At 40.1% G+C, this 18,489-nt stretch overlaps 1 protein-coding gene across 5 annotated transcripts in view; it reads left to right on the top strand.

Annotated features, from left to right (window-relative positions):
- Positions 1 to 18,489, top strand: part of TET1 (tet methylcytosine dioxygenase 1) — a 101,861-nt gene that overhangs the window by 45,275 nt on the left and 38,097 nt on the right. For 3 of the 5 annotated variants that reach the window (XM_069460574.1, XM_069460575.1, XM_069460573.1), the window contains one exon: positions 14,244 to 16,524. The exons of the other annotated variants lie outside the window; for them this stretch is intronic. In XM_069460574.1, coding sequence (XP_069316675.1) covers positions 14,244 to 16,524 — 2,281 coding nt within the window. The remainder of the gene's footprint in view (positions 1 to 14,243; positions 16,525 to 18,489) is intronic. 5 annotated transcript variants of the gene reach the window in all.

The following is an 18,489-nucleotide window of genomic DNA, read 5'->3' as shown; positions in this document are numbered from 1 at the left end:
CATTACTCCTTAATCTCCAGACTGTAACAGTTCCTCAGTGTTTCTTTTGTCTTTTTATGTTGGGGTCCTGACCCCGGGCCAAGGACCAGTGGCCTGCTTGGAACTGGGCCGCACTGAAGGAGGTGAGGGGTGTGCGAGGGAGAGTGGGAACCCTAATGTAAACTGAACCCTAATGTAAACTGCACATGTGAGGGATCTAGGTTGCACACTCCTTGTGATAATCTAATGTCTGATGATCTGAGGTGGAGCTGAGGCTGATGAGCTGAGCCATGGTGCTAGTGCTAAGGAGTGGTGGCAAATACGGATTATCATTAGCAGAGAGGTTTAACTGCACAATAAACGTAATGAATGCACTTGAATTATCCCGAAACCACCACCCGCCGACCAATCCATGGAAAAATTGTCTTCCATAAAACTGGTTCCTGGTGCCAAAAAGGTTGGGGACTGCTGTTTTATGACATTGGTACTTTTGAAGAATCTTGGTCAATTATTATGTAGAATGTCCCTCAAATTAAGTTTTCTTGATACTTCCTTTTTTTTTGTTTGTTTTTTTTTGTTTGTTTTGTTTTGAGACAGTGTCTCACTCTGTCACCCTGGGTAGAGTGCCGTGGCGTCAGCCTAGCTCATAGTAACCTCAAACTCCTGGGCTCAAGCAATTCTCCTGCCTTAGCCTCCTAAGTAGCTGGGACTACAGGCATGCGCCACCATGCCTGGTTAATTTTTCTATTTTTAGTAGAGAAGGGGCTAATTTTTCTATTTTTTAGTAGAGACGGGGTCTCGCTCTTACTGAGGCTGGTCTCAAACTCCTGAGCTGAGGCAATCCTCCTGCCTCAGCCTTCCAGAGTGCTAGGATTACAGGCGTGAGCCACCACACCTGGCCCCATTATTTCCTCATGATTAGATTTAGGATATGCATTGTTGGCAATAACTCACAGAAGTTATGTGCCCATCTCTGTGTATCATATCAGAAGATCTCATATCTTGCTTAACTTTGAGCTCTTGGCTTACCTGCCTGCCAAGTTTCTTCTTTGTAAAATTACTGTTTACCTTTGTAATCAACAAATATCTTGTAGGGAAATACTGGGGAAATACGAAAATACTCCATTTTTCATATTTAGCATCCATATACAATTCTTGCCTCCAATAATTATTAATGTGGTGTTTTACCAAATGGTCATTTTCTATTTCGACCATTCCTTCTACATTTATTAATGGAAATTCTACTGCAAGAAAGCGCTGTCCCTTTTCTCCCACTTATTTATTCATTCAATTATTTATTATATCAGTATGGACTCACGACTATTTATTTTATTCTATGGACTGTAAATCATTACTGGTAGTGGATTAAGGAAGAGCGAATGTCTTTTACTTGCCATCTCAGGTTCTAAGTGATAAAAAGAGGACCTAAGGGTGGGCGGGTGGAGGAAAAGCACACTATACTGTTTGGAGGTAATTAGTTTCCTGTTACCTTGGGTACTTAGCAAAGGTTGAGGAATCATTTAGTAAAGGTAATGCAGTGAGAGTCCACGCCTGGCATTGGTAGGTGGACTCAGTGCCCTTTAAGATCTCTTCTAACTCTGAGATCCTCTGAGCAGCTTAAGCAGAAAACACAGATGGCCACTTCATCACTTACTTAACTACTAAGCTTGTGTAGGCAGGGTTTTGCATCAGAGCATGTTTAGCCTCTGGTGTACCTGTCATGTAATTAGTAGAACCCAGCAGGACCCCCCCAGCAAAACATAAAGTGTGTAGAAGTTCAATGTAAATAATCTAAATATGCCATACGTGATGGATTCCACAACATCCATGTAGTTGGGGTCTCCCTTCTAACGCTAAACATAATGATGCATAAGTGTAGCTCAAGGTGACTTTTCTTGGAAAGTTTAAAGGATTATTTCATTTTCTGATGGTGTTTTCTGATACTAAGTACAGTGCTGTGTGATTTGTTGCCTGCTGCTTCCTCAAATCCTTTGTCAACACTTCTTCCTCTGAATTTCAGCCTGGAATTATAACCCCCAGACATTTTCGTATTTTTCAGCTGAATTCTTTTCTTAAAAACTTTTTTTTTCTTAATTTCATTAAAAAAAATTTTTTTTTGGTAGAAATTGGATCCTGCTATGTTGCTCAGGCTGGTCTCAAACTCCTGGCCTCAAATGATCCTCCTTCCTCGGCCTCCCAAAGTGCTAAGATCACAGGCCTGTGCCCACCTCACTAGGCCTTTCAGCTGAATGTTATACATGTTGCTCGTGCCCCCCATGTCTGAAATATTTTAATGAAACAATATGACAAACATATTTTGTTTTCTTATTTTACATTCTTTTACAATGCCACTGAAATTTTCTTCCCTTTTAGTAGCTTGGAGTATTGGTCCCATTTGTTATTGTTCCAAGACTTGATTTTTGCTCTTTTTCAAATAATTAAGTGTAGAAAGTCTGAGATTTAATTTGAATCTCTGTTCGCCCAGTATGCTCACTGCTGGCAAGGGTCGTTTGTTGGCTGTATTTAATCCAGTTTTTAGTCCCTGTGATTGCCCTTTTCCAAGCTGATTTGTTTGAATCCATTTTGCAAGTAAAATACCAAGAGGCCCTGTAGGACTTGCTTCATTATTAATGTCCAAATGTATAACATCTGCAGAGGCTGCATCATGCAGGAGCCTTGTGTTCTCAAAAGTCCCATTACTTCTACTGCTGTCATCTTATCTGTTAGCAGGCATCAAAATGGTTTAAAAACAGACCACAAAAGGCTAGGTGGCAACATTCCAGAGTGGTACAGATTAGATGTATTTTAACCTCAGGTTGTGATTTTGTAATTCATAAAAGAGGTGAGAAAAATTCAGCAGTAACAGAAAACCTTCAGTGTTCCCAGACTAGGGAGCCACATCATTTTCTGGTGTTATTTTTATTTTCATTAAAAGCCTAATATTCAGTTGTGTTGGTCTTTACAACGTTCCTCAGTTGTATGATTTAAAAATTCAGTGTTCTTCTTTTTTTTTATTGTGTAGCACCAATATTTTGAGAACTATGGAATTCAGAATATTGTTTATAACTGTCAAAGAAATATTTAAAAGGTGGGGAGGGAATGTAGTGTCTTCTGTGTGGTTGTAGGACTTGTAATACTTTTTGGAAATGCTTTCATTTTATATATGGTGTTTATTTGCATTGTGAAATAGATGTAAGAATTATTGCCACAAATGTTCTGGTGGAATTTGTTTATTGATTGATTGATTGATTAGAGATGTCACCCAGGCTACAGTGCACTGGTACAATCATTGTTCACTGTAGTATTGAACTCCTAGGCTCAGTTGCCTTATTTTTTTTTTGTTGAGACAGAGTCTCATTCTGTCACCCTGTGTAGAGTGCAGTGGCGTCATTGTAATTCACTGCAACCTCCAATCCTGGGCTCTAAGCGATCCTTCTGCCTCAGCCTCCTAGGTAGCTGGGACTACAGGCATGTGCCATCATGCCTGGCTAATTTTTTCTCTATTATTTTAGCTGTCCGTATAATTTCTTTCTATTTTTAGTAGAGACGGGGTCTCGCTCTTGCTCAGGCTGGTCTCAAACTGCTGAGCTAAGAGACATGGTATCTTCTATCACATAGACTGAACTATGGCCTGATCACAGGTCACTGTAACCCTGAATTCCTGGGCTCAAGTGATCCTCCCACCTTAGCCTCCTGAGTAGCTGGGACTACAGGTGCATGCCACCATGTGCCAGGCTGTTTTTTAAAAATTGCCTTTAGAGCTGGGGACTCCCTACATTGCCTAGGCTGGTATCTGACTCCTGGCCTCAAACAATCTTCCCACCTTGTCCTCCCAAACTGGTGGGATTACAGGCGTAAGCCAACATGCCTGCCCACTTTGTATACATTCTTAATTCTTTTTCTTATTAATAAGATGTCTACATATCTTAAATTATTACTTGTAATAAAAGTAGAAAAATAAGGAAAAAATTCTCATCTTTGTATTTATTTGTAGAAATAAAAGGAGGGAAAAAACCAAGACTATAACTAAACCCAAGATTTGAATGTACCAATTTGCCCACTGAAGTACAAAGACAATTTGTACTGGTGTGTAGCATCTCTTAGCTTCATAGATCTACTTGTAAGTGCCTATTCTGTTTTTTCTTCCTGACTTGTCATGATTGAAACATGCACCAAAAGAAGGGATAGAACCTGGTGTATACCCATTATCTCAATTCAACAATTATCTTTGTGTGTGTATGAACCATTGGAAGGTAGAAGTTATCATCCTTAAGGTTAAATCTCTTAACAATAAGAGTGTTCTATGTGATCATGCCAGTATTACAATTCCTTTCTATTATTTAATATCGAGTCCATACTTAGATTTCCCCAGTTGTTTTCCAAATGAAACAATTTTGAACCTAGGAGACAACCACCAAGATAAGTCCAGGATGCGGAGATAGCGTTGCAAACAAATAAGTAAGTACAGTCAATTGATTTGATAAAGAGCTGTGCAGAGATAGTAAAGCAAAGAATTGTTGGTTTATCTGGCTGAGGCTGGTTAAGAAATCAAAGTTTTAGGCCAGGCACTGGTGGCTCACTCCTGGAATCCCAACGCTTTGGGAAGCCAAGACAAGATGATCTCTTGAGGCCAGGAGATAGAGACCAGCCTGGGTAACAGTGAGACCCCATCTTGACAAAAAATTTAAGAAAAAACTAGTCTGGTGTGGTGGCTCAAGCCTGTAGTTGCAGCTATTTGGGAGGCTGAGAAGGGAGGATCACTTTGAGCCCAGGAGTTGGAGGATGCAGTGAACTATGATGGCACCACTGTACCCCAGCCCAGGCAACAAAGTGAGACTCCATCTCAGGAGGGAAAAAAAATGCCAGTTTCTACCTTCACCTTTGGTCCCTTTGTTGATAGATGAATAGGTGATTTGGGGGCTAAATTGGACAGGCTGGGGGAGGTGCTGAATGACAAAACGGCATTCTAGGTTGAGGTTGCTGTGACATCAAGCAAGACTGCTTAAAATAGCATTTGGCAAGCCTGGGGGTGGGGATAGAATGGTGGCAAGAGACATTGTGCAAAAATTGGCCAGAGTCAGAGAACTAGAGGGCTTGCTTGCTAGACTGAAAAATGTGGATTTTGCTCTGAGATTAGTGGTTCCCAAATTCCCTTACCAAGGTTCTCTTTGAACATTTATGGGATTTTTAGCTCCAGACCTATCTGAATCATGCAGGGGCTAATTTAGAATCTGCAGTGTTCTAAAATCCCCTTAGGTGATGTAGTTGTTCAGCCAGGTGCAGAATGCAGCCTGAAGCAATGAGATTTACATTTTAGAATGAACCCCTTACAACTGCATTGTACAATACTTGAAATTTGGGCAGCACAACTAAGAAACTGACTTTGTGATTTCCTTTCAATTAATTTAATTTTAAAAACTGAAGCAATATAAATTATTTTTCCATGGCATACAACTTCACCGTTTTGGTACCATACCACTTCATTTTACTTTAATCATTTAAAATTTAGCATCCGTGGCCGGGCGCGGTGGCTCACGCCTGTAATCCTAGCACTCTGGGAGGCCGAGGTGGGCGGATCGTTTGAGCTCAGGAGTTCGAGACCAGCCTGAGCAAGAGCGAGACCTCATCTCTACTAAAAATAGAAAGAAATTATATGGACAGCTAAAAATATATATAGAAAAAATTAGCCGGGCATGGTGGTGCATGCCTGTAGTCCCAGCTACTCGGGAGGCTGAGACAGGAGGATCGCTTGAGCCCAGGAGTTTGAGGTTGCTGTGAGCTAGGCTGACGCCACGGCACTCACTCTAGCCTGGGCAACAGAGTGAGACTCTGTCTCAAAAAAAAAAAAAAAAAAAAAAAATTTAGCATCCAGATTGAGATGTGTTGTTGAGTGAAAATTATACTCTGAATTTCATAGACTTCATATTTTAAAAACACGATATCTGATTTTTACATATTGGTTACATGTTGAAATAATATTTTTGATATATTGCCTTAAATAAAAACATATTATTAAGATAAATTTCACCTGTTTGTTTTTACTTTTTAAAAAATAACTCCTGAAAATTTTATAATTACATCAGTGTCTCATTATATTTCTGTTGGACAGGACTTCCTTAGAACAATATGATTAGAAGTGTTACATACTAGAAGCCAGCCTCAATTTTGAGGCTAATCTTACAAGTGTGCAAGACGACAGAAGATTAGGTTCTGAAAATGTTTGTCCTAAAAACCATTGAAATGTAATCTCCATAAATCTGGTATCATTTCTATTCTCTTAACCATGTCTAGAACATGTTCTAGGTACTCTATAACTACCTGTTGAATTAACACACTGAGACATGGGCCAGGTGCAGTGGCTCACGCTTGTAATTCTAGCACTCTGGGAGGCCAAGGCGGGTGGATCGCTTCAGCTCAGGACTTTGAGACCAGCCTGAGCAAGAGCGAGACCCCATCTCTACTAAAAAAATAGAAAGAAATTAGCTAGACAAATAAAAATATATAGAGAAAAAATTAGCTGGGCATGGTGGCGCCTACCTGTAGTCCCAGCTACTCGGGAGGCTGAGGCAGGAGGATTGCGTGAGCCCAGGAGTTTGAGGTTGCTGTGAGCTAGGCTGACGCCACGGCACTCTAGACAGGGCAACAGAGTGAGACTCTGTCTCAAAAAAAAAAAAAAAATACACTGAGACATGGAGAAGGAATGGAGAACACGGGATGGATGAAAGAGGTGTTAAGTAGATAGACTCTGCTGAAATTGGTGGTTGAATTTGGATCTTGAACACAGGAAGCTTCTGAGAAGATTCCTGAGTTATCAGGTGGGCAATGAGGTTGAAGGAGGTATGGGGAAAAGGTAACTGGATAACTTTTAGATATGGTTTTGTCTGGTAAAGATATCTACTTGGTGGTTGACTGAGCTTGGACTTCAGGGGAGAGATCTTGTGTTGATGCAGGAGTTATTAGCAAATATGTGTAGGCTGGAGCCCAGAATGTGGATAAGTGGGGAGATTGGAGAGAGGACAAAGGGGACGACCATCATTTCTAAGTGGGCAGAGGAGCCAGCAAAGGTAACTGAAATAATGAGTGGAGAATTGAAGGGTGGATCCTAAAGAAATGAGCAATAGTATCAAAAGATATTCTGGAAATTCATTGAATTTAGCAATTGAGACTACAATGGTAAATCTTGAATAGTTTCAATGTAGCGGTGGCTATAAAAACCTAATTGTAGTGGGCTGAAGAGTACATGTTAGACAGACAGTGGTTGCAGACAATTATTTAGAGGACTTCAGTTGTAAAATGGTGCAGTGAGATTCCATGGGAGCTTGATACTCCTGGCAGGTTTTGTTTTCTTAAGATAGAAAAGACTCCAGCTTGTTATATCCTGTGGGGAAGGAGCCTGGAGGGGAAGATTTACAGATCTCCAAACTTTGGCTCCAAACAGCTCTCTGATTTTTCTCTTAGGAATGTGTAAACATCTCTGTGCATATCATCACCAGCTGAGTGCTGATGGTAAATACTCACTATTCTTGGAGTATTTGTTCTTAGAAAGCTGAGACAGAAATAGACATTTTTTTCTTTAAGAGAAAACATTGGAGGAACTGACTAGAAACCCAAGACACCTGGTCAATATAGAAAAATCTAAAAGGCTAAACCTTTACTGGGGCCTTGTATGATCATAAATTAACTAATTATCTGATGGCCTTCCTCATGGAGTTGGGCAAGATCCCTGAATATTATCTTTGATCATGAGGGAGAATTCCAGGCAGGATGACTTAATAGAGGCTAAACCCCAGTGGAAAACAGCAGTTGTCATAGGACAAATCTCTTGAAATCTTGAGGAAAATTTAAGTGCTATTTGAAAAAACAGGGTTTTTGGAGCCTGCCTTCTATCTTGAGCCTTTACAGTATGAGTGATGATAAACTGTATTTGTAAAACTAGTGTGATTGCATCTTGTCTGATTGAATTAGCTAATCTAAACTTATATGATTTTTTAATTAAGAAAAACTTTCTTTTCTTTCTTTTTCATGTTTTTTCTTTTTCTTTCTTTCTTTCTTTTTTTTTTTTTTTTTTTTTGGAGACAGAGTCTCGCCCTGTTGCCTGGGCTAGAGTGCCCTGGGGTCAGCCTAGCTCACAGCAACCTCAAACTCCTGGGCTCAAGCAGTCCTCCTGCCTCAGCCTCCCGAGTAGTTGGGAACACAGGCATGGCTAATTTTTTCTATATATATTTTTAGCTGTCCATATAATTTCTTTCTATTTTTAGTAGAGACAGGGTCTTGCTCTTGCTCAGGCCGATCTCGAACTCCTGAGCTCAAACAATCCACCCACCTTGGCCTCCCAGAGTGCTAGGATTACAGGCGTGAGCCACCGCACCCGGCCCCATGTTTTTTCTTTAATTTTTTTTAAACTTTAATTTCTTTCTGGCAGTTGACAAAGATAAACTTTTTCTTTTTTTAAGACAGGGTCTCACTCTGTGACCCAGGCTGGAGTATAGTGGCATGATCACTGCTCACTGCAGCCTCCAACTCTGGGGCTTGTATGGTTTTTAAGTTTGTTTTGGGGCTATTATTTAATACCAATAAGTTTATACTGGATGTTAGTCTCCCAATTATGTGGAACTTAAAAAATTGAGGGAAAGGCTGGGCGTGGTGGCTCACACCTGTAATCCTAGCACTCTGGGAGGCCGAGGCAGGAGGATCGCTGGAGGTCAGGAGTTCGAGACCACCATGAGCAAGAGTGAGACCTCGTCTCTATTAAAATAGAAAAATTAGCTGGGTGTGGTGGCACATGCCTGTAGTCCCAGCTACGCTGGAGGCTGAGGCCGGAGGATTGCTTGAGCCCAGGAATCTGAGGTTGCTGTTAGCTAGGCTGAAACCACGGCACTCTAGCCCTGGCAACACAGTGAGACTGTCTCAAAAAAGAAAGAAAAAAAATTGAGGTAAAAAGATAAAATTTATCAGAATTATCCAGAAATGAGGGTTATAGTCCAAAGAACATTTGGTGGGAAAATAGACAATGACCTTTGACCACATCCTCAAGGATTAGATTCTAAATTGAGTTGTAAATTCACACACTTTCCTTAGTAACTTGGTGTGAACCCAGCGTACGCAGTATATATTGACTTTGGACATTAGGTGATACTATTTTGAATAGCTGTGCTATACTACTACAATTCAAAGTCAACATCCTTTCACAACGTTTGGTAAGTGATTGATGGAGCTGAGAGAATAGCCAAAGTTTGTTTGATTCCAGCCTAATCTATGTACTTAAAAATATATGAAATAGTTCAGATACTGAAGGGGTATGATGAATAATACAGGGAACACCAGAGTTGGTTATTAAACTTAAGCATGTGTGGCATTGTTCATGAAACGTGTGAAGAATAAAAAGGCAGTGGGTTTGGCTTTAGAACCCCCTAGGAGTAAGCTCAGGGAGGACACAGCTACAGTCAAGTCACCCGGAGGTGTGGCTAGCTCCAGGGGAGAGCCAGGTTTCAGAGAGTTTTCAGTGTAAATTCTTCCTGGGGGTCTACACACAAGACTCTTAAGGGGTCTTAAGCAAGTTAAGTCTATGGTATTAAGGAATGATTGAAATTGGCATTTGAGAACTCAATAATAACCTTGGAAGAAGAAGTTTAAGGTATTTTAATGAGGAGGGAAGTTGGTAAGATGATAGCTTGAGACCGATTTCAGGTCTTAGAGTGCTTTTTCTTCTTTTTGACTGGGAATACTCGTAGCCCCAAAGGAAGAGGACTGTGGCCAGGAACACCTGTGACTAGAGAGGTTTCGCTCTTAGGTCAGTAGTGATTATCTATACATGTGGAACCAATCTTCAGTGTACATGTTGTTTTTATTAAATAGAGGTTTTGTGTTTTTTTTGTTTGTTTTTTGTTTTTTTTTTTTTGAGACACACCACCACACTCGGCTAATTTTTTCTATTTTTAGTGGAGATCGGGTCTTGCTCTTGTTCAGGCTGGTCTCAACCTCCTGACCTCAAGCGATCCTCCCACCTCAGGCTCCCAGAGTGCTAGGATTAAGGGCGGGAGCCACCACGCCGGGCCTAAATGGAGATTTTTTGATCCTTCCCTCTATCAACAACCTGCTCAAATTCCCCTCCTCCCTTCACCCCACCCCTGAGTTAAAAGCATTTGCTTTGGGTTCTAATACCCTGTGGCCAGATCAGGGTGGAGTTTTTGTTGAGGGTAGGAATGAAAAAGTTGGAATAAGAAAGAAGCCCGCTTCTAGAGAAGACTTCTGTCTGTGCCATGGCTCCCATCCGGCCCAGGCGTGGAAGAGCCAGGAGGGCAAACAGCATTAAGGTAGGGTGAGTGGGGTGAGGACCGTCTGGTCCTTTAGACCCACTGTTTTGGGCCAGCAATTTCTTGGGTCCTGTCTTTCTGTGGCCTTTGACTCTCTCAACTAGTGGTTGTGGGCAGAGTAGGGAAACAGAGCTGAAGCAAAACTCAAAGAATGTTAGGACTACAAAAGTCGGTTTAGCAGCTGACCTATTTTTATCCTTACAAGAGGGAAAAGATAACTTGGTGGCTGGAAATCTGGACTAGCCGATTTCACCGCTCTGGTACGATAAGATAGCTATTGTTCAGGTCTCCTTTGAAAGAGATTTTTGTTGTTTCTGTATTAAATGTTCATTTTAGAATGTTTCTTGGATGAATCTTTGGTGGGTAGTTGGTTTGTCTTTTTTTTTAAGTTTAAATTTGGTTTTATTAGCAAGCAGTGGTGGTGAGCATTGTAGGGCGGTTTGTTGTAGAACAGGGTCTGAACTCCATGCTTCTTATTTAGAGTCAGTGGGAAGAAGTGAAATATAGTACCTTAAAGTCAGCGTGAGGCCGGTGCAGTGGCTCATGACTGTTAGCCCAGCGCTCCAGGAGGCCCAGACGGGAGGAATTCTTGAGGTCTGGAATTCAAGACCAGCCTGAGCAAGAGCAAGACCCTGTCTCTACAAAAAAATAGAAAAATTAACCGGGCATTGTGGCAGGTGCCTGTAGCCCCAGCTATTCAGGAGCCTGAGGCGGGATGATTGCTTGAGCCCTGGAGTTTGAGGTTGCTGTGAGGAGCTATCATGAAGCTGAAGCTGCACTCTAGCTGGGCTACAGAGCAAGACTCTACAAAAAAACAAACCCCCAAAAAGTCAACGTTATACAGGCACTAGTGGTTCTCTGAATTTTTTCCCCAAACATTCAATTTTCAGGGTGAGAATGTCACTTCTGGTTAGACACAAATACTTTGTGGGCTGCCCCTTGTGTGTTCTACATAAGAGTTTATGAAAAATTGTTTTTTGCCTCAACAACATGATTTATTTACTTCATGCTTTCTCAAGGGAAATAAGAATTGATTGTTGGCAAGTCGGGGGATCTTAAATATTACAATGTACAAAGGAAATAAATAGTATATCTGTGGTATTAAAATGTCATGGGAAGGCTATTAGGAAAAAGTGCCTAAAAAGGCTTGCTTGGAGGCGAGGTATTGGTGAAAATGAAAAAAAGTTGAGCAGCACTGATCTACCTGTAGTTAATAGTCTTACTGGACCCTTTCTATGAACATACTTTGAAAGGGTTTATTTTTCTATCTGATTTGAGTAGCTGTTCCTTGATACAGGAAATGCTGCATGTATGGAGTTGGGGGAAAGGGTTATAATCACATTCTGTTCAAATGACACGGGCATTTCAGAAAAAAATACCACCCTGCTCAATGCCACTGAGCTCCTTCAAGAGTGGGTATGAGATTATCAAGACAATGGGAATCTGGAAAAATGAGAAAATGGAGGGGGCTTGGGAAGTATTGGACCTAGACTTGATCTAAGAAGTTCAACGTTCTTGTTGGTTCAGAGTGGTTAGGAGGAGCCCAGAGCAACCTACAGTCTTAGTATGTTTTTTAAAAGCCATGAAATAAGGCTGGGCATGGTGGCTCATGCCTGTAATCCTAGCACTCTGGGAGGCCGAGGCGGATGGATCGCTTGAGGTCAGGAGTTCGTAGACCAGCCTGAGCAAGAGTGAGACCCCGTCTCTACTAAAAATAGAAAGAAATGATTTGGACAGCTAAAAATATATATAGAAAAAAAATTAGCCGGGCATGGTGGTGCATGCCGGCGCATGCCTGTAGTCCCAGCTACTCGGGAGGCTGAGACAGGAGGATCGCTTGAGCCCAGGAGTTTGAGGTTGTTGTGAGCTAGGCTGACGCCACAGCACTCTAGGTAGGGCAAAAGAGCAAGACTCTGTCTAAAAAAAGCCATGAAATATAACTAACAAAGCTTAGGCATTCTTAATTAAGCCAACTAATTAATGAGCATATCATATGAAAATATTCTTTTGGTACATAAGTCTTTTTTTTTTTTGAGACAGAGTGTTGCTCTTTTGAGACAGAGTTTTGCTCTCTGCCTAGGCTAGAGTGCCGTGGCATCAGCCTAGCTCACAGCAACCTCAAACTCCTGGGCTCAAGCAATCCTACTGCCTCAGCCTCCCAAGTAGCTGGGACTACAGGCATGTGCCACCACGCCCGGCTAATTTTCTCTGTATATATTTTTAGTTGTCAATATAATTTATTTCTATTTTTAGTAGAGATGGGGTCTTCCGCTCTTGCTGAGGCTTGTCGTCTCGAACTCCTGACCTCAAGTGATCCTCCCGCCTTGGCCTCCCAGAGTGCTAGGAATTGCCTATGGAATGAATTATATTTACTTTATTAAACAAGAAGTCTTCTAATTTTTGATATTTATATATTTCTCTTTTCTCGAGATATTGACTAGAATTTCCATAGTCATGTTAAGTGTCAGTGGTCTAGAGGTTCTTTTTCTTTTTTTTTAATTGAAAAATACAGATTTTATAGATTTATCATGTATAACATGATGTTTTGAAATATGTATACACTGGAAATGGTAGTTGTCATTCTATTGACTCCTAATAGCAATGAATACCTCTACTATCTTAATTCCTGTGGTAGGAGGTTTGATGTGCTGTTTCAAAGTTATTAATAATAAAGGAACAAAATAAGGATTAGCCTGTAGTTCCAGCTACTCAGGAGGCTAAAGTGGGAGGATCTCTTGAGCCCAAGAGTTCCAGGACGTGGTGTGCTATGATTGTACCTGTGAATAGGCGCTGCACTCCAACTTGGGGGAGACCCCTGTCTCTATAAATAAATATATGAAGGTTGGAGGGAATAGGGAATGACTGCTTAATGGAAGAATTTCTCTTTGGGATGAGGAATTTGTTCTGGAATTAGATAGTAGCACAACATTGCAAATGAACTAAAACCACTGAATTGTACACTTTTAAATTGTAAAGTGATGTACTTCACGTCATGTAAATTTCATCTCAGTAAAAAGGGGGAATTATGTCCCTCTTGACTCTCTAGAATGGCTAAAGTGAAAAGTCAGAAAATGCTAATTATTAATGAGAATCTGGGACAATTGGAACTCTCATAATTACAGGTGGGAGTGTATATTGATAACCACTTTAGAAAATTCTTTGGCCTATCTTCTAAAGCTGAAGATACCCACCCACTCTTATCACCTAGCACTTTCCCTTCACCCAGTGCATATGTATGTTCCCCTAAAGATGACATTAGAATGTTATAGCAGTATACTTTAAACAGCCAAAACCTAAAAATAACCCAGATGTACATCTCCAATAGAATAGATGACTACATTGTCATATGCAGCAATGATAATCAGTGGACTACAAGTATAATTAAGAGCACAGATATATCTCACAAGTATAATTTTGAATAAAAACCTGTCATTTATGTAAAGTTTGAAAATAAGCAAGAGAAATTTATGATGTTAAATATCAAGACAATGGTTACCTTTTGGGGGCCGAGTGATGACAAGACAGAGGAGTTCATGCCTGGGATCTGGTTACATATATGTTCATTTTGTGAAAGTTCAATAAGCTATATGATTTTTACACTTTACAGTGTGTATGTTCTACTTGAATACAGTTTGCATTAAAGCAATAGATATTCCCAGTGAATGGTAGCAATGTTAGAATAGTTTAAAAATTTATTTGGAAAAACAAATGAACATATCCAAATATTAACAGGATGAGATTATGATAGCCTCTAGTTCTTTCTTGTTTCCGTACACCTCCCTTTTTGGTATTTTATGACTTCTCTTAACATGTAAAAAGCAAAAATAATACCCTTTTAGGCTGTATCCACCGGGGTTTCATCTTTAGTTGCTATTACATTTTAAAGTTCTTACAGCTCTTATTTAGATATTTAAGTAGATGCTATGAGTAATTTCTATATTTATTTTACAGGCAGATTTTGACAACAAACCAGTAAATGGCCCCAAGTCAGAATCCATGGACTGCAGTAAATGTGGTCATGGGAAAGAACAAAGATTGGAATTGAACCCAAAACCCCTTGAAAATGTAGCTAAAAATGAAGAAAGCATGACAGGTGTTGAAGTGGAGAAATGGACGCAAAACAAGAAATCACACTTAATTGATCATGTCAAAGGAGATTTCAGTGCTAATGTGACAGAAGCTGAAAAATCAAAAAACTCTGAAATTGACAAGAAACAAAACAAACCTCCACAACTGTTTATACAAACTGTAAGAAATGGCATTAAAAGTGTACACTATTTACCAACTGAAACAAATGTGTCATTTAAAAAATTCAATATTGAAGAATTTGGCAAGGCATTTGACAACAATTCCTATAAATTCCTACAAGATACTGCAAACCATAACAATGCCATGAGCTCTATTGCTACTAGTGTGAGTTGTGATCATCTCAAGGGGAGAAGTAATGTGTTAGTCTTCCAGAAGCCTGGCTTTAACTGTAATTCTAATCCAGATTCTTCAAACCTCAATCTAAACAGTCACACTAGTACACACAATGAAGGTGATCAACCAAAAACTCCTGACAATATGCCAAGTAAAGAACCAAAAGATGGGTCTCCAGTTCAAGCACGAATTTTATCCTTAATGAAAGTTAGAAGATTAACACGGGACCAAGTGGTAGCCATAGAGGCCCTGACTCAACTCTCAGAAGCCCCATCAGAGAATTCCTCACCATCAAAGTCAGAGAAAGATGAAAGTTCAGAGCTTAGAACACCTAGATTGCTTAACAGCAGCCAGACAGCTTTCTGTTATGTAGAAAAAGACCTTCAAGACTCAAACATACAAGGAGAGCCACCAAAACTTCATCACAGTCCATCTTTGGAAAAGCAAACTTCATGCAACATAGTGGTATTCAATGGCCAGAATACTCTTTCCAACTCACATATCAGCTCAGCTACTAACCAAGCATCCACAACATCACATGAATATTCAAAAGTCACAAATTCAGTACCTCTTATACCAAAAACAAATTCATCCAAGACTGACACCAGTAAAAATATTGCTAAAGGTAGGATTACTCTTGACAGTTCTTCCAAGATTTTGGATCAGTTCCCACCAAGAAATGATAAATTGGGGTATTGTAATGAGTTACTGGACAACAGTAAAAATTTGGACTCAGATGATGTATTATGTCAGGATGCAGCCCATACTCAAATTGAGGAAGATGTTGCAACACAATTAACACAGCTTGCATCAATAATTAAATCAACTAATACAAATCCAGATGACAAAAAACTTGAAAGTAATAATAATGCACGGCAAAAATATAGTCAGGAAAAGGGCTTAATACAACAGAAACCACCTTCAAGTGTACAAAATAATGGTTCATCATTAACAAAGCAAAAGAATACAACCCAGAAAAAGACAAAATCCACCCCATCAAGAGATCGGCGGAAAAAGAAGCCCATAGTTGTAAGTTGTCAAGAAAAGCATCAGCAAAACCAGAAAAAGTCATATCAGTATCGTCAGTTACATGACATTTGGATAGGAGCCAGATTTCAAAGGTATGGGCAATTTTATCCACATGTTTTTCCTATCCTTTTGGGAGAAATTCCGCCCATAACCACAATGTGCAAACCACTGGCTCCAAAAAGTTCAACGATACAAGACAAAAAATTCTTTCCTCCAGTCACTCAGATAAAATTCGAGAGGTATACAGAATTAGCACAGGAAAAAATGGTGAAAGTTGAACCACTGGATTCTCTCACCTTATTTCATTTTAAAACGGAATCCAACGGGCAGGCGTTTACAGATAAAGCTTATAATTCTCAGGTACAGTCAACAGTGAATGTCAATCAGAAAGCTCACCCTTCGACCCAGCCCTCCTCTCCACCTAACCAGTGTGCTAAAGGGATGGCTGGTGATGACCAAATACAGTTGCAACAAGATGTTAAGGAGCAACTCATGCATCAGAGACTGCCAACATTACCAGGTATCTCTGAAGAGACACCCTTATCGGACCCAGCACAAATTCTCAGGAATGTAAATGTAGTGTGTTCAGGTGGAATTACAGTGGTTTCTACCAAAAGTGAAGAGGAAGTCTGTTCATCTAGCATTGCCGAATCAGAATTTTCCCCAGTAGACAGCACACAGAAAAGTTTTAATGATTATGCCATGAACTTCTTTACTAACCCAACAAAAAACCTGGTGTCTGTAACTAAAGATTCTGAACCACCCACCTGCAACTGTCTTGGTAAGTACTTGTGTGGATGTGTTCTTTCATCTGTATAAACTGCCTCAAGTCCTGAGAGAAGCTTGAGTGGTATTTTTGCTCCATTCCTGTTCTAGCTAAGATAGACTTAGTAATTCTATACCCATTTTTCTGTGGGATCTTTATTGATTCTGCTCAGAAAAAAATGGAAAATTCAACTCATAATTTGGAAAACAAAGGTAAATTTTCTCACGTGGAAAATATACTAATTTCTCTCAAGGCAAAATGTCTCTTGTTTACTGTGCATAGCGTAAGAATGAATTCCCTTATTACTTCATTACAGTTTGTTTATTCTTCCCATATTCAAAAGTATTTCAATCTACTAGACTTTCATTAACATTTTTGTGTGTGTGAGATAGAACATGCATAGAACAGAGAATGTAAAACATGGATACAACTTAAATAAGTATAGAAAGTATAGATGGCAATCGCCATCCTGGTCTAGAACTGAAACTGGCTTATATCTTTTTAAGTGTCTTGTGGTTTTGTGCTCTGTGCAATATAAAGGGTACACTCATATCTAAAGAATTTCCATAATCTTGGTCACTTGAAGAATTCATAAATCTTTGAGTTTTAACATTTTAACAAATTTGTCCAATAAATATTGATTTCCTATTTTTAAAAAACAACAACAAATAGGTTTATGCTAATAGCTGAGTTAATGAACTGATTTGTAACCAATGTATTTATACATTTTGTGCCTTAGGAGTCATTGAAAGAACATTCGGAAACTAACATTCTTTTTATGGGTGTGTTAAAAGCACTGAGAAAATCTTTCTGGGGTAAAGATTCTCAGCAAGAGTTTTGAGAAATTTACTCAATATTCTAAACATGTGAAAGCTTAAGTTGACTCCTGTGTTGATTATTGGGAAGGATAAGTACTCATTTTGATATTTTTTAACTATGGTAGAAAAAATAGTGTAGTGTAGTGATGCCTTTTAGTACTTTTTTTTTTTTTTTTTTTGAGACAGTCTTGGTCTGTTGCCCGGGCTAGAGTGCTGTGGGGTCAGCCTAGCTCACAGCAACCTCAAATTCCTGGGCTTAAGCAATCCTTCTGCCTCAGCCTCCCAAGTAGCTGGGACTACAGGCATGCCCCACCATGCCCAGCTAATTTTTTCTATATCAGATAATTTCTTTCAATTTTTTAGTAGAGACGGGGTCTCGCTCTTGCTCAGGCTGTTCTTGAACTCCTGAGCTCAAACGATCCACCCGCCTCGGCCTCCCAGAGTGCTAGGTTTACAGGCATGAGCCACCACACCAGGCCGCCTTTTAGCTCTCGATTATCCGGAGCACACTTGATATCCTGAAATAATATCCTTCCATTTCTCTGCTAATCATTCAACACACAGTTTTTTGTTTGTTTGTTTGTTTTTGGTTGTTTTTTTTTTTTTTTTGAGACAGAGTCTCACTCTGTTGCCCGGGCTAGCATGAGCTCACAGCAACCTCAAACTCCTGGGCTCAAGCAATCCTCCTGTCTCAGCCTCCCGAGTAGCTGGGACTACAGGCATGTGCCACCATGCCTGGCTAATTTTTTCTATATGTTTTTAGTTGTCCAGATAATTTCTTTCTATTTTAGTAGAGACAGGGTCTCGCTCTTGCTCAGGCTGGTCTTGAACTCCTGAGCTCAAACGATTCTCCCGCTTCGGCCTCCCAGAGTGCTAGGATTACAGACGTGAGCCACCGCGCCCGGCCCAACACACAGTTTTCGACAAGCTACCATGTGCCAGCCACCAAGGATAGGCTCTCCTGAGAAGAATCTCATAATCTGGAATGGGTGACGATGCTGCCTGAATGGGGTTGAATTGGGAGAATAAGAGGTTCTTGGACCAAGGAGACAAGAGTGGAAAATGATAATGGCTCCTATTCTAGAGCTCTTACTACAAGTCTGGTATTGGGCCATGCCTTGACTTGTGATATTCATAGCAACTCTACAAAAGGAGGGCTTTT

This window comes from Eulemur rufifrons, chromosome 28, assembly GCF_041146395.1.
Source record: "Eulemur rufifrons isolate Redbay chromosome 28, OSU_ERuf_1, whole genome shotgun sequence".
Taxonomy (NCBI): domain Eukaryota; kingdom Metazoa; phylum Chordata; class Mammalia; order Primates; family Lemuridae; genus Eulemur; species Eulemur rufifrons.
Note: the sequence above shows the minus strand (reverse complement) of the source record. Positions and strands in the feature narration are given on the sequence as shown.